Genomic DNA, 14996 nt, shown 5'->3' on the forward strand with positions numbered 1-14996 from the left:
ACAATTAAACACACAAAGTCGGTCACCATTCAAGCAATTAATGATGTCTAAAACATTGGTGGCTGGGAGAGAGGTGAGCCCTGCACCCTCACTCCTGGACAAATACATTAACGTGTACAGCTGCGGCTCAAGTGGCTAATTAGAGAGCGGCAATCAGGGAAGAATAAATAAAGATTGCACCTACTGTGTATCATTGACCTTGACTTCTATAAACACACACACATACCCTTGTAAAAACAGTAGACTTGTCGTTAGAAGGTTGTTGACTTTTCCTCTGTAATCTAGTTGGGTTTTCCTCTAATCGAGTTGGGTTGTTCTCTGTAATCTAGTTGGGTTTTCCTCTAATCGAGTTGGGTTGTTCTCTGTAATCTAGTTGGGTTTTCCTCTAATCAAGTTGGGTTGTTCTCTGTAATCTAGTTGGGTTTTCCTCTAATCGAGTTGGGTTGTTCTCTGTAATCTAGTTGGGTTTTCCTCTAATCGAGTTGGGTTGTTCTCTGTAATCTAGTTGGGTTTTCCTCTAATCGAGTTGGGTTGTTCTCTGTAATCTATACTGAACAAAAATATAAACGCAACATGCAACAATTTCAACAATTTCACAGAAAATCTATAAATTTTAATAAATTCATTAGGCCCTAATCTATGGATTTCACATGACTGGGCAGGGGCGCAGCGATGGGTGGGCCTTGGAGGGCATAGACCCACCCACTTGGGAGCCAGGCCCAGCCAATCAGAATGAGTTTTTCCCCACAAACAGGCTTTATTACAGACAGAAATACTCCTCAGTTTCATCAGCTGTCCGGGTGGCTGGTCTCAGACGATCCCGCAGGTGAAGAAGCAGGATGTGGAGGTCCTGGTCTGGCGTGGTTACACGTGGCCTACGGTTGTGAGGCCGGTTGGACGTACTACCAAATTCTCTAAAACGACGTTGGAGGCAGCTTATGGTCGAGAAATTAACATTCAATTCTCTGGCAACAGCTCTGGTGGACATTCCTGCAGTCAGCATGCCAATTGCACGCCTACTCAAACTTAAGACATCTGTGCCATTGTGTTTGTTTGACAAAACTGCACATTTTAGAGTGGCCTTTTATTGTCCCCAGTACAAGGTGCACCTGTGTAATTATCATGCTGTTTAATCAGCTTCTTGATATGCCACACCTGTCCGGTGGATGGATTATTTTGGCAAAGGAGAAATGCTCACTAACAGGGATGTAAACAAATTTGTGCACAAAATTTGAGAGAAATACGGATCTTATATTTCAGCTCATGAAACATAGGACCAACACTTTATGTTGCGTTTATATTTTTGTTCATTATAGTTGGGTTGTTCTCTGTAATCTAGTTGGGCAGTTCACAGCTCCACGCACACATCGTGAGTTGCAGCTAATGAAGAATCATGCTCCTGGCTCGTCCTATGGGCAGACTCAGAATTCTCACTATTCTCTTAGGGTGTCTTCACACTTGTTCACTTCCAGTAAAAAAAATTTAACTCAGTGCGGTTCGCTTACATTTTTTGTTCAGTGTGAACTCCAAAGGAACTCAGACACCTCAAAAGAGCCCCAGAAGCGAATCGAACTGAGACCACCTCGAGAGGTGTTCTGAGTTCGGTTCGCTTGAATGCCGCGGACCGGTTACCTTTTTTTGGACAATGTTAACGCAAAGCTCCCCAGGTTCGCAAGTCATTATTCCAGCATCACACACTATACTACTGCAACACTGTTTCCCCTGCCATAAACCTTCACATTGGTGCCACAAAAGAGAGAAGATGCAGGTTCGCAGAAAAAAATGTGTGCCGTTTTTGGATATTGATTAGCGATTGTCACGGACGCACAGAAATTCCAAAATGTGTGGTGTTTTTGGATATTGATTAGCGATTGTCACGGACGCACAGAAATTCCAAAATGTGTGGTGTTTTTAGTTCAGATTATTTGTTTGCAATATGTGATCTATAGGCTAAGAGAGCTTAATAAACTGTTTATTGATTGTAGGGTTTCAGTAGTGTGAGAAGACAAATTTGGTGAGAATCACAACATAGGTTACAAAATCTATTCTAGCTCTTAAAGGGACAGTAGCCTACCTTGGGTTTACAATTTTCAATGACAGCATTATTTATTCTGCAGTTATTCTATTGCTATTCATTCTGTTTCCAATAAAATGTACATGTTAATAGTATCTTCTGAATACAATTATTATGTCTCATATTTTAACTAAATGCAATGTATTCGCTTCCAATGTATTAGCTTCTAGCTGTCTAACGCATTCTGATTGAATTGCTTGTCCTGCACTTTGTAAAAACCCAGAGTGCATGTTGGAAAAAGATATTGACTCCTTTCTAAACATAGCAATGTGAATGCAAAGAGGACTTGGTCCACAAAATAGTTGACGTGAACTGGCAAAAGAGTTGAGACCTCATTCAACGTCAAGGGCAGTGTGAATACAAAGAGAACAGTTCTTATGCTTCTTTTTTACCCCAGAGTTCACTTTAAAGAGGACTGAGATCGGTTCTTTTAAAGAGGACTATATGTGAAAACACCCTTAGTTAAATTCTAGAAGCATGTGAGCCAGAGTGGGCAGAGAGTGACATACAGTAAGCATGGAATAGAGAGAGACCTTGAATGCTTGTGGCCACTCGTGTAGAGTTAATATAGCCAGGAGTGACTTCACACTAAAGTTCTCTCTGAGTGCGGTGGGGGAGCACTGATACGGCATAATGAAGAGTAGTCTGGCCATCTCTCTCTTTCACCCTCTCCATTTCCCTGGGGTTTGTGTTCTGTTTGCCTTGTCAGAGCAGAGTGCACTGGTGATGTAGTGTTGACTCTGCGATATTGACACAAATTTAGAGGGAAAGGAGAATCTATTATAATAGATTACAGAGCAGCATAATATTTCATGGATTAATGCAAACATAAATGTAATATTCTCCAGATGGTTTAAATTGTGTAGTATTTATGAATGCCTGACTGTAAATATGAATGTCTGACCATGTCTGACTGTAAATGTGTTTTCAGCAAACTACTGTGGCTGCCCATCCCTGATTATTCTCACATACTGTTCCACCTGTAGATGGCAGTGTAACAGCTTGCGTCACTAAAGTCTGGATAAGATTCATGAGGTTAGAAAATGTCATTACAGAATGTATGAGTTGCTTTCAGAGAAAATTACAGAGATAAATTGAATTGTCAGGATCACAGCATGTCTTCCTCATTGTAACGTGCCAGAGATGAGCAGAGGTCTAAGAATGGGTCTATTTCTCCGGAGCGGCTAAGATGTGCGCATGTCTAGTATGGCAGGTATTTCTCATCATGCAGAATGCTGGAGATGTGAATATGTCTAGGTATTGAGTGTATTTCTCAGCCTGGCCCATGGCTCAGATGTGAGGCCTGGTGTTGGTTTGAGCCCGAGTGGCCACGAGCACAGCCCATGGGAATTTATTTAGAATTTATTTAACTCTCAGCCACACGTTGTTACGTTCCCCAGTTTCTGTGTTGTATTTGAGTGTGTGTGTGTTTCAGGAGATGGCTTCCTGGAAGCCTCCCCAACCAGCTGATTGGTCGACCCCAGGCTAATTGATGATTGGAGCTGACCCCGCCCCCTCGTCAAGAAGCAGCTGACTCTAATCACCATTGCCACCTGAAGATATAAAAGCCAGTGTTCTGTTCAGAAGAAAAGAGATTAGAGGGAGATTGAATGTTTTGGAGAAATCATTAGAAAGAGATTAGAGGAAGATTGAATATTTTGGAGAGATTAGAGAGAGAGAGATTTTTTTCTGGAGAATTTGATTGTGATAAAGTGTTGGTTGTTTCTCAAAGAGATTTGGTATGTACTATGTAAGTTGTTGCTGAGGGAGCTGATTGGTTATTTAATCACTGTTTTGATTATTGAAATTGTTTGTTTCATTTGTTCCCAGGGGGGAAGGAGAAGGCACTTTGGGAGTGCTTAGGCAAGAGGCCCACGGGCATACATATACCCGTAGTATATTCAATGTTTAGGCACACTAGGTAAGACCTGGGTGGACCACCCCCTGTATTTTGGTTAGGGCACCAGGTGGTGTTAAGATAGGTAAGTAGTGGGTAGGCAGGTTAGATAGGAGAGGGGGAAGCTTTGATATTTACTTTCTTTGCTTTGGTTCCGTCCAGCCCCTTTTCCCCATATTACCGTTTAAGGAAATAAATCTTAGTAAACGGTAAATTCTGACTTTTGTCATCCTTACTCGCACCTACAGTCCATACTTCTTTCACTTCACGGGGAGTTGAGTTGTAGCAGGGTGTTGCGTTCCCTCTTCTCAGAGGCGTGCGTAACACACGTGTGGAGCAGCACAAGATAGTACAGCACAATGTTGGAGCCACACACACAACGTTCCTTCTGCCTGACTGCAGCTCGCATCCAGCCAGCCAGGTTGTATCCTATGTGCAAAAGCCCTCGGGTCACAGGTGTGAGTGAGTCCATCCTTTCACACACCTCTCAACCCCCAATCACGGTGTGACCTGACCTGGTAACGCAGACACAAGCTACTCTCAGACACAAGCTACTGTACAAAACACCTACCTCTGCAGACAGGGAGGGAGAGACAGCAGGAAGAGGAAGAGGGGGGAGTGAGGTGGAAAAGTAAAGATGATAGATGGAGAGGGGGGAGAGAGAGGAAAGTGATCAGCTGGTCCACACCAAAGGACAGAACTGAAATCACAATAGATAACATTCATACACTACATGACCAAAAGTATGTGGACAACTGTTTGTCAAACATCTCATTCCAAATTCATGGGCATTAATATGGAGTTGGTCCCCCCTTGCTGCTATAACAGCCTCCACTCTTCTGGGAAGGCTTTCCACTAAATGTTGGAACATTGCGGCGGGGACTTGCTTCCATTCAGCCACAAGAGCATTAGTGAGTTCGGGCACTGGTGTTGGGAGATTAGGCTTGGCTCGCAGTCGGCGTTACAATTCATCCCAAAGGTGTTCGATGGGATTCAGGTCAGGGCTCTGTGCATGCCAGTCAAGTTCTTCCACACCGATCTCGACAAACCATTTCTGTATGGACCTAGCTTTATGCATGGGGGCATTGTCATGCTGAAAAAGGAAAAGGGCCTTCCCCAAACTGTTGCCACAAAGTTGGAAGCACAGAATCGTCTAGAATGTCACTGTATACTGTAGCGTTAAGATTTCCCTTCACTGGAACTAAGGGGCCTAACCCGAACCATGAAAAACAGCCCCAGACCATTATTCCTCCTCCATTAAACTTTACTATGTGTTGAGGAAGGTAGCATTCTCCTGGCATCTGCCAAACCCAGATTCTTCCGTCGGACTGCCAGATGGTGAAGCGTTATTCATCACTCCAAAGAACGCATTTCCACTGCTCGAGTCCAATGGCAAATAGCTTTACACTACTCCAGCCGACGCTTGGCATTGCAGATGGTGATCTTAGGCTTGTGTGCGGCTGCCTGGCCATGGAAACCCATTTCACAAAGCTTCCAACGATCAGTTATTGTGCTGCCAATGCTTCTAGAAACAGTTTGGAACTGGGTAGTGAGTGTTGCAACCAAGGTCAGACGATTTTTACACACTAGGAACTTCAGCACTCAGCAGCTCTGTTCTATGTGCTTGTGTTGCCTACCACTCCGTGGCTGAGCCGCTGTTGCTCCTAGACGTTTCCACTTCACAATATCAGCACTTACAGTTGACAGGGGCAGCTCTAGCAGGACAGAAATGTGACAAATTGACTTGTTGGAAAGGTGGCATCCTATGACAGTGCCACGTTGAAAGTTACTGAGCTCTTCAGTAAGGCCATTCTACTACCAATGTTTGTCTATGGAAATTGCATGGCTGTGTGTTCAATTGTATACACTGTCAGCAACGGGCTTGGCTGAAATAGCCAAATCCACTAATTTTAATGGGTGTCCACATACTATTGTCCATGTACTGTATTTCCTATTCCAAGTTCAACAGGACTTGCCATCTGTACATCATGGAAGAGAAGGAATGGATCCCTTAAGATGTGCACATCAGGGTTTGACTGAGATACTGTATCTAGCAACAATAGCCCCATACTCTGTTGAACTAAAGTTTCCACTGATCCACTCATAGCACAGCTCCCACCTGAGCCTTCCACCGTGAGGAAGCAGGGTCTAAAATAGCCCCTTCTCTCTCTCCCTCGCACTTATCTGATGCACACATAGACACACAGTTTGACGTCACAGACGGGCACAGCTGCCTCCCTGGCCAAAGTCTAGACTCTAGACAATGTCTACTCTCTATCTCTGTGCACTCAGGGCATAGAGACTGATATAACTCTGACAATGTCAGACAACAAAGATCCATTGCACCATATATTTCACACTAGGGTGTGTTACAGTAACTGTGTGAAGCTAAAACTATAATTAACCAGCAACATCTGTCATCTCAGAAACAGAAGGCTCTCGCCAAAATTAACATTTCTGAATGAGTATTGATGGTACTACTAAAAAAACAAAGGGTACAGGGTTACTGTTCCAAACTGTTTTAGCTACTATAGTTCTAGCAGCAAGTCTGGAACATAAGCGGGGAGACAGGGGTGATGAGCCTTGCATTAGAGTATGAGGAAAATCATTCCCTTTCCTTACAATGAGGAGTTCAGGAAGAGGTATGGATTATGAATTACTCTTCTCTGTCAGTCTCCTTCACCCCCCCCACCCCACAGAAAAAAAAGTAAAATGAACACAGATCCTGTACAAATAAAATAACATGTTATTTGTCACATGCTTTGTAAACAACAGGTGTAGACTAACAGTGACATGTTTATTTACGGGTCCTTTTACAATAATGCAGAGTTAAACATGAAAAAGTGACACGAGGAATAATGAATAAATAATGAACAATAACATGGCTATATACAGGGAGTACAAGTAACAGTACTAATTCTAAATAACATTTAGAATTAGAAGCTAGCTAGTAGCACAGAAAAATTGCGTTAGTACTAATTAGAAAAGATACTGATAACTAACTAGCTAGCAAGCGCAACTAACTAGCTGATAGGCTACTAGCTAGCGTTACTTACTAGCTAGTGCTACAAGCTAGCCTTTACCTATCTAGTGCTACTAGCTAGCCGCTAGCTAGCAGGTGACAGCTAAAGCACAAGCAACAGTGTTTGTTTGGTAGTAGTGATTTTTGAAATAAACATTCTATCAAAAAAAATTAAGAAAACTAAATTCATCCTGAACACATCGATAGCTAGCCAACTCTCCCAACTTTGACCATTACGATAGTAACACACTAACATAACACCCAGTACCAGAACTAGTGCGCCGACTGGTTTGTGCTTAACACACTGGAACACGTACACATACCAAATGAGACGCAAAAATACAATTTGAGACGAATGCGCTTTGCGTTTCGCAGACCAGGCAGCAACTGGATGCTTCTCGAATTGATATAGATGAGTAAAAAAGACTGTATAAAATAAATAATACAAATACTGAGCTATATAGCATGCTCATAAAATGTAGGAAGTATATTATTTTACATTCATCTAATTGCTCAGAGAAAAATATTTTTAAAGTTTAAAAAAAGTAATCAAAACTAATTTTAAAACGATAGGAGTCAAAATGACTGGATCCCCTGTTTTCAATATTCCAGCACACTCCCATTGCGAGGATAAGGACACTGAGCCTTTTTATAAACTGTTTTATGAGATTGGAGAACATATTGGGAGGGATCTTAGACCATTCCTCCATACAGAATATTTCCAAATCCTTGATATCCTCAGCCTGTGTTTATAGATTGCCCTCTTCAATTCAAACCACTGGTTTTCAATAGGGTTCAAGTCCGGAGACTGAGATGGCCATTTCAAAATGTTGATTTTGTGGTCAAATAACCATTTCTTTGTGGATTTTGATGTGTGCTTTGAGTTATTGTCTTCCTGGAAGATCCATTTGTGGCCAAGTTTCAGCCTCCTAGCAGAGGCTGGTACTTGTCATTTTTTAGCATACAATATAGCTCAGTATTTGTATCATTTATTTTGCTCATCTTTTATCATGGGTGCCAATAATTTTGGACCTAAATGTACATGTGTGAGTGTCCTTTAATTAAAGCATAGCAAATTTCTCAACACAACCAGTGGAGGAAGGTGCATGTTGAGTAATCAGTCTGGCTCAGCGTCTACAACACCTGATCATACTCACACAGGCAATATCATTACCACACCATGGAGTGCAGCTATGGACAGAACATGAATCCACCCTATGGCCCACCTAACGAGGACTCAGGACTTACTGATCATATTAACACAAACTGGATCAGGTGCTACTCAGAGTGGGACTGAGTAAAGAGCAGCAGTCAGGGGCTTGGGGTTTTTATGTCATAGGAAGTACACATGATGTGGCCATGTATATATAAACAGGAAGTAGTGTGAGAGTGAGTTAGGAGCAGATTCAATCGCATCACCAGGTCATGTTTAACGTCACCGAGGCCTTGCACATGACTGACTGTGATGAATCTAAGTAAACAACCTGTGACTGGACATTAAATGCAGTTATATACTTCCTAACATGCTTAGCAAACATGAGTTTGTTTACATATATATAAAATATAACGTACTGAACTTATTACCCAGTAACTAGGTATTTACTCTTAAAGAGGCAAACAGCAGCTGTTACATCCATTCTTGGACTTATATAAATAAATTATATGTACCTGTTGATTCTTGAAGAATATAAATTATAAAATGCCTCATGACCTTAGTTCAACTGTCGTACCCCATCAGATCCCAAAATACAAGCTGGTTTTACGCCAATGTTTGTAAACAAAGTAAATGTAAACAAACCCTTTATAGCCTCAAAACATGGTTAAAACTATAATTGTGATATCATGGATGGTCAGTCCTTGCATTCATAGCTCTGTCTATGAATTTGAAAGTGTTTACATTTCTCCAGTCCCATCCCTCAGCTTTTTACCAAACCAGGCACGAGGAGATCTCTTTGTTATTGTTTCTACTGCTGATTGCCACTTTAAATAAGGCTGTTATGATCTAATTTGTGTGCACAGCATACCTGCGTGTGTATGGGTGTGCGTGTGTGTGTCACACTCACGTTGGTTTGGAGGCCTCGGCCTGGTCAGTCTGGAGCTTATGCCCCCCCTCCACTTCCATGGTGCAGTAGACGACTCGATTGGGCGCCAGCGACTTTAACCCCTGAACCTCCACAATCACCACCTGACAGAGAGAATACTGCCAGTCAAACGCCTATACATGTTATTTATTTCCAACATGCATCTGCTGCTAGAAACTAGTTTCAGACACAAAAAATAATAATTTTATCAGTTAGAGCTAGAGCACTGTTACAGACACTGATACTACTATAAAGAAACATCTGACTTATTTTTTTACAAACATGGCCCCCCCGGATAAGCTCAGCCTCTCTGAACGACAGCCATGTCCCCTGAGAGCAGCAGAATAGGAAGTTTAAAACATTAAGACTGTATTGAATGGCTGCTGCTATAAATATGTCTGAGGTATACGAGAGCCTATCTACAGTGCCTGTATTCATCCCCCTTGGCGTTTTTCCTATTTTGTTGCATTACAACCTGTAATTTAAATAGATTTTTATTTAGATTGCATGTAATGGACATACTCAAAATAGTCCAAATTGGTGAAGTGAAATGAAAAAAATTACTTGTTTCAAAAACTATTTATTAAAAAAAAAGTATAATTAAAGTGGTGCGTGCATATGTATTCACCCCTTTGCTATGAAGCCCATAAATAAGATCTGGTGCAACCAATTACCTTCAGAAGTCACACAATTAGTTAAATAAAGTCCACCTGTGTGCAATCTAAATGTCACATGATCTCAGTATATATACACACACACACCTGTTCTGAATGGCCCCAGAGTCTGCAACACCACAAAGCAAGGAGCTCTCCAAACAGGTCAGGGATAAAGTCGTGGAGAAGTACTGATCAGGGTTATGACAAAAATATCCGAAACTTTGAACATCCCACGGAGCACCATTAAATCCATTATTAAATTTAAAAAAATAATTTGGCACCACAACAAACCTGGCAAGAGAGGGCCGCCCACCAAAACTCATGGACCAGGCAAGGAGGGCATTAATCAGAGGCAACAAAGACACCAAAGATAACCCTGAAGGAGCTGCAAAGCTCCACAGCGAAGATTGGAGTATCTGTCCATAGGACCACTTTAAGCCGTACACTCCACAGAGCTGGGCTTTACGGAAGAGTGGCAAGAAAAAAGCCATTGCTCAAAGAAAAAAATAAGCAAACACATTTGGTGTTCGCCAAAAGGCATGTGGGAGACTCCCCAAACATATGTAAGAAGGTACTCTGGTCAGATGAGACAAAAATGTAGCTTTCTGGCCATCAAGGAAAATGCTATATCTGGCGCAAACCCAACATCTTTCATCACCCCGAGAAAACCATTCCCAACAGTGAAGCATGGTGGCGGCAGCATCATGCTGTGGGGATGTTTTTCATCGGCAGGGACTGGGAAACTGGTCAGAATTGAAGGACTGATGGATGGCGCTAAATACAGGGACATTTTTGAGGGAAACCTGTTTCAGTCTTCCAGAGATTTGAGACTGGGACGGAGGTTCACCTTCCAGCAGGACAATGACCTTAAGCATACTGCTAAAGCAACACTCGAGTGGTTTAAGGGGTACCATTTAAATGTCTTGGAATGGCCTCGTCAAACCCAGACCTCAATCCAATTGAGAATCTGTGGTATGACTTAAAGATTGCTGTATACCAGCGGAACCCCATCCAACTTGAAGGAGCTGGAGCAGTTTTGCCTTGAAGAATGGGCACAAATCCCAGGGGCTAGATATGCCAAGCTTATAGAGACATACCCCAGGAGACTTGCAGCTGTAATTGCTGCAAAAGGAGGCTCTACAAAGTATTGACTTTGGGGGAGTGAATAGTTATAGTCAAGTTCAGTTTTTGTATTTTTTCTTGTTTCACAATAGAAAATATTTTGCATCTTCAAAGTGGTAGGCATATTGTGTAAATCAAATGATACATTTTAATTCCAAGTTGTAAGGCAACAAAATAGGAAAAATGCCAAGGTGAGTGAATACTTTCGCAAACCACTGTATCTCCCTCTTTCCCTGGCTCGCTCTCTCTCTCTCTCTCGCTTTCTGTGTAATTCACCTCTGTCATTCAGTCTACATCTCTCTCTTACTTTCCCTCTCAGTGTCTGTGTCTGTCTCTAAAGTAAGAAGAGCCTTGAATGTTCTTTTCTATGTAGCCTGACAGATGAAATAGTCAGGATTACTTCAATAGCACACTGCATATGACCACTGGAGGCAGTGTCTCTGGCAGGCTGTGTTTGAGCTGCAGTGTTAACCAACCATACCTCCAGAGTGAAGGAGAGCACCACATCAGACTTGGACAGTGTGTTCTCGTCCTCCTGGCCCATGTCTATGATGGAGCTGTTGTGTCCTCGTTTGAGCTTCTGCAGTTTGAACTCTCCTCCCTTGGACACAGGCATGCTCTCCAGGTTAGCCATAAGCAGGTTCACTGAGGATCTCAGCTCCTCTATGAACATGGCCTCCATCTCTTTGGAAACAAACTTGGGAAACCTACCGCCCTGTTATGGCACAGAAACATACACACACAGGCATACACACAGGCACGCACGTACACACACACACACACACACACATCACACAAAGGCACGCAAGCACAAATAAGTCACACACACGTCCATAGTGTAGTCTACAACCATAAAGGGTATTTTTAAAGAGGATCTTTATTTATGGGTACTCCTGCCCTGAGTCTACCTTTGCTCTTACATTATTTTGGCAGTTTTCTGATGTAAAGATGTGCCTTATGCTCGCGGGCCTAGGGTTCAGAACACACAGATACTGTAGTATCACTACTACTTAGTTTATAGACCTTAGAGCTACCATCTTCTACTGTATCAACAACAGCTCTGGTGAGGTGATTTAAGAGTGGTGGGTTGGTGTCTAATTCTCTACTTTACTTTGAGGTGGTTGTGTCTTACCCTGGCGATCTGATCAGCCATTTGCAGTCGTCCGTCCAGCTCTCTCCTGATCTGAGCAGCCTGCTCGTCAGGGTTATCAAGCTGGAAACAAACACAACGACAAGAGACGTTATCATGACATAAGCCTGACATTCAGCATTTATTATCACCTGGTGGCATAATGCAGGGCCTTACATACAACCTCCATTACAAGCCTTGATATTGACATAGTATTAACTTTAGTTCGTATGTCCTAATAATCATCCTTGGAAATTGTTTGTAGTAATGTATGAATGTATCAAGATGTAATAACTTGGAGCGTACATGTACAGATAACGGATCTTAATTTGATCACCCTGTTGTTGCAGGGAATGTCCTGCACAGCAGGAAATGCAAACTTGTGGTGTATTTGAGGTTTAAAGAAAGGCTTCTACAGTTTGTAATTTCCACTTAAAAACGTATCGAACCCTGGAAAAATGGTCATTAATTATAATCCACACAATAATTAACATTTCTTATTGCTGCAGGATTATTTTCCTGCTGTGAGAAACTGGTCAAATTAAGATCCTACACCTGTACACCCCACCAATACGATGAGCTGTAGGCTAACCAATTTAATTTCCATTTGAATCCCATGACTTCCACTCCCCTGGAAATGGTGATCAATATTCAACCACTGTCAAATGATTGTGTTCGTCGTGAATTAGACATTGGAAGTAAATTCTCTGTTTAAGGATGCTTGTTTACAGCCCTGGTTCAGATCTATTACTTTGTCACTTGACTATACTATAAATCAGAGTTGTCTTCATCAGATGTATGTGCAGTATAGACTCTTTCTCCAGATTGCAGAGCAGAGGTGGGTCTTCTGAGAAAAGGGTTAGTCATTAGTGGTCAGGGAGCCTGCAGTACGATAGCAGACACAAACATCTGTCACAGCCACTCCTTCAGCCCTTGAGGATGGAGAAGCAAACGACTACAGATATGGTTTCTATCAGTGCGTTTACTGGCAGGAATACACATACTGAAGTACACTAACATATACCACACACATATCCATATACACAGACAACACACATATCCACAGACCACACGAGCATGACCATACACACAGCCACAGATATGCAACAAGATCTCTAGAGTCTATGCTAATCGAATCCCCCAGTCTGTTCGGAGGCATCGTTAGGGCTCTTAAAGCAGGATGGGTAGGGCACACACACACAATGAACAGCACTACATCAGAGTCACTGTCTATGTGTCTCCTGACCAGACCAGCCTAGTCCTGCGGCCATGAAATAATACAGTAAGAATAAAAAACAGGCATGTAACTCTGGCAGAGAGTTTTACGCCCTGTGCCAAACAAGTCCAGTAGAGTCTCTCTACCCATGCTACATAAACCTCTGCCAGGCCACTGAGGCATTGTTCACAACAACATTGAGAGAGAGATGGGAAACAAGGGAGAGGGTAGATGAAAAGAGAACTAGAAATTCTGGCAGAACACACAGACTCGCCTACTGAGAGTCTTTGCTGCATTACACCAGAGCAGTAAAGAGAGAGAGATATCCCTGTCATAATATAATCAGATCTGATGTAAGCAAGGCCAACCATAATTAGATTAATTAAATCTGCCTAATCTCCACCGGCCAAAGCTGTGCACCTGATTGCCACACCATGCATCTGACTGTGTCTGTTTATCAATGTGTGTCTGAGAGAATTGTGTTATTATGATTGTGTCCGTGTGTGTGTCTAGATTAAACAGATGCTGAAATCATGCAGCCTTTCCATGACTACTGTCAGCATGCACTCACAGGCCCATCCATGTCAACAGTCTCCCTGTCTAGAATACAACTCTTCAACATGACTTCTCCTTCCCTCCCTCTGTAGGCCTCCAGGGGACAGGGAACCCAGAGGGCAAGGGGGGGGGGGGTTGTTTGATATTAGTGAATTATAAGATGATGGTCTTACTCTTCATTCACCCCATCCTCTCCCTCACTTCATCCATCCCTCTATAAATTTCTGTCTCGGATTCTCTGAAAATGTCCTGTTCTCTCTCTCTCTCTCTCTGCCCACGCTACATACACCCTCTCCACCCTCCACCCTCTGCCAGGGCACTGAGGCATTCTTCACAACAATAATAAGAGAGAGGGATAGGAAACAAGGGAGAGGGTGGATGAAAATAGGACTAGAAATGCTGTCAGAACACACAGAGTCTTTGCTGAAATGGTTTGTCGAGATCGGTGTGGAAGAACTTGACTGGCCTGCACAAACCCCTGACCTCAACCCCATCGAACACCTTTGGGATGAATTGGAAGGCCGACTGCGAGCCAGACCTAATCGCCCAACATCAGTGCCTGACCTCACTAATGCTCGTGGCTGAATGGAAGTAAGTCCCTGCAGCAATGTTCCAACATCTAGTGGAAAGCCTTCCCATAAGAGTGGAGGCTGTTATTGCAGCAAAGGGGGGACCAACTCCATATTAATACCCATGAATTTGGAATGAGATGTTCGACAAGCAGGTGTCCCCATACTTTTGGTCATGTACTGTATGAATGTTATCAGAGAATTGACCACTTCCTCCAACAATATACACAGTTTGCAGGAAAGGCATTTCCTTGTACTTGAGCTTTAAAAATTGAACCTTAAACAGTCTGCCTGTTGGGATTGCAGTTCTGTGGTGTGGACAGCTGATCACTTTCTTTCTTTCTTCTCTCTCCATCTCGCATCTTTACCTCTCTCCCCTCTCTTCCTGTAGTCACTCCCTCCCTGTCTGCAGACTACGGTGGGAAGGGGGTTTTGTACAGTAACACAGTAGCTTGTGTCTGGGAGTTTTTTATTAGTCATATTTACGCATACACATGGTATACATCATCCAACGAAATGCTTACCTGCAGGTTTATTCTCATCAATGCAACAACAATAAGAAATAATACAAGATAAGAATACAAACAAAGTAAATGGCTTAGTAGAATATATATATATATATATATATCACATACAATACTGTTCAAAAGTATGGGGTCACTTAGAAATGTCCTT

At 42.5% G+C, this 14996-nt stretch overlaps 1 protein-coding gene across 9 annotated transcripts in view; it reads right to left on the reverse strand.

The window, feature by feature from the left end:
* Positions 1-14996, reverse strand: part of LOC120059848 (calcium-dependent secretion activator 1-like) — a 155164-nt gene that overhangs the window by 97464 nt on the left and 42704 nt on the right. For all 9 annotated transcript variants that reach the window (XM_039008957.1, XM_039008934.1, XM_039008943.1 and 6 more), the window contains exons 4-6: positions 11985-12065; positions 11334-11567; positions 9057-9178 (exon numbers count right to left, since the gene is read on the reverse strand). In XM_039008957.1, coding sequence (XP_038864885.1) covers positions 9057-9178; positions 11334-11567; positions 11985-12065 — 437 coding nt within the window. The remainder of the gene's footprint in view (positions 1-9056; positions 9179-11333; positions 11568-11984; positions 12066-14996) is intronic.

The sequence above is a fragment of the Salvelinus namaycush genome, chromosome 2, assembly GCF_016432855.1.
Source record: "Salvelinus namaycush isolate Seneca chromosome 2, SaNama_1.0, whole genome shotgun sequence".
NCBI classification, from domain to species: domain Eukaryota; kingdom Metazoa; phylum Chordata; class Actinopteri; order Salmoniformes; family Salmonidae; genus Salvelinus; species Salvelinus namaycush.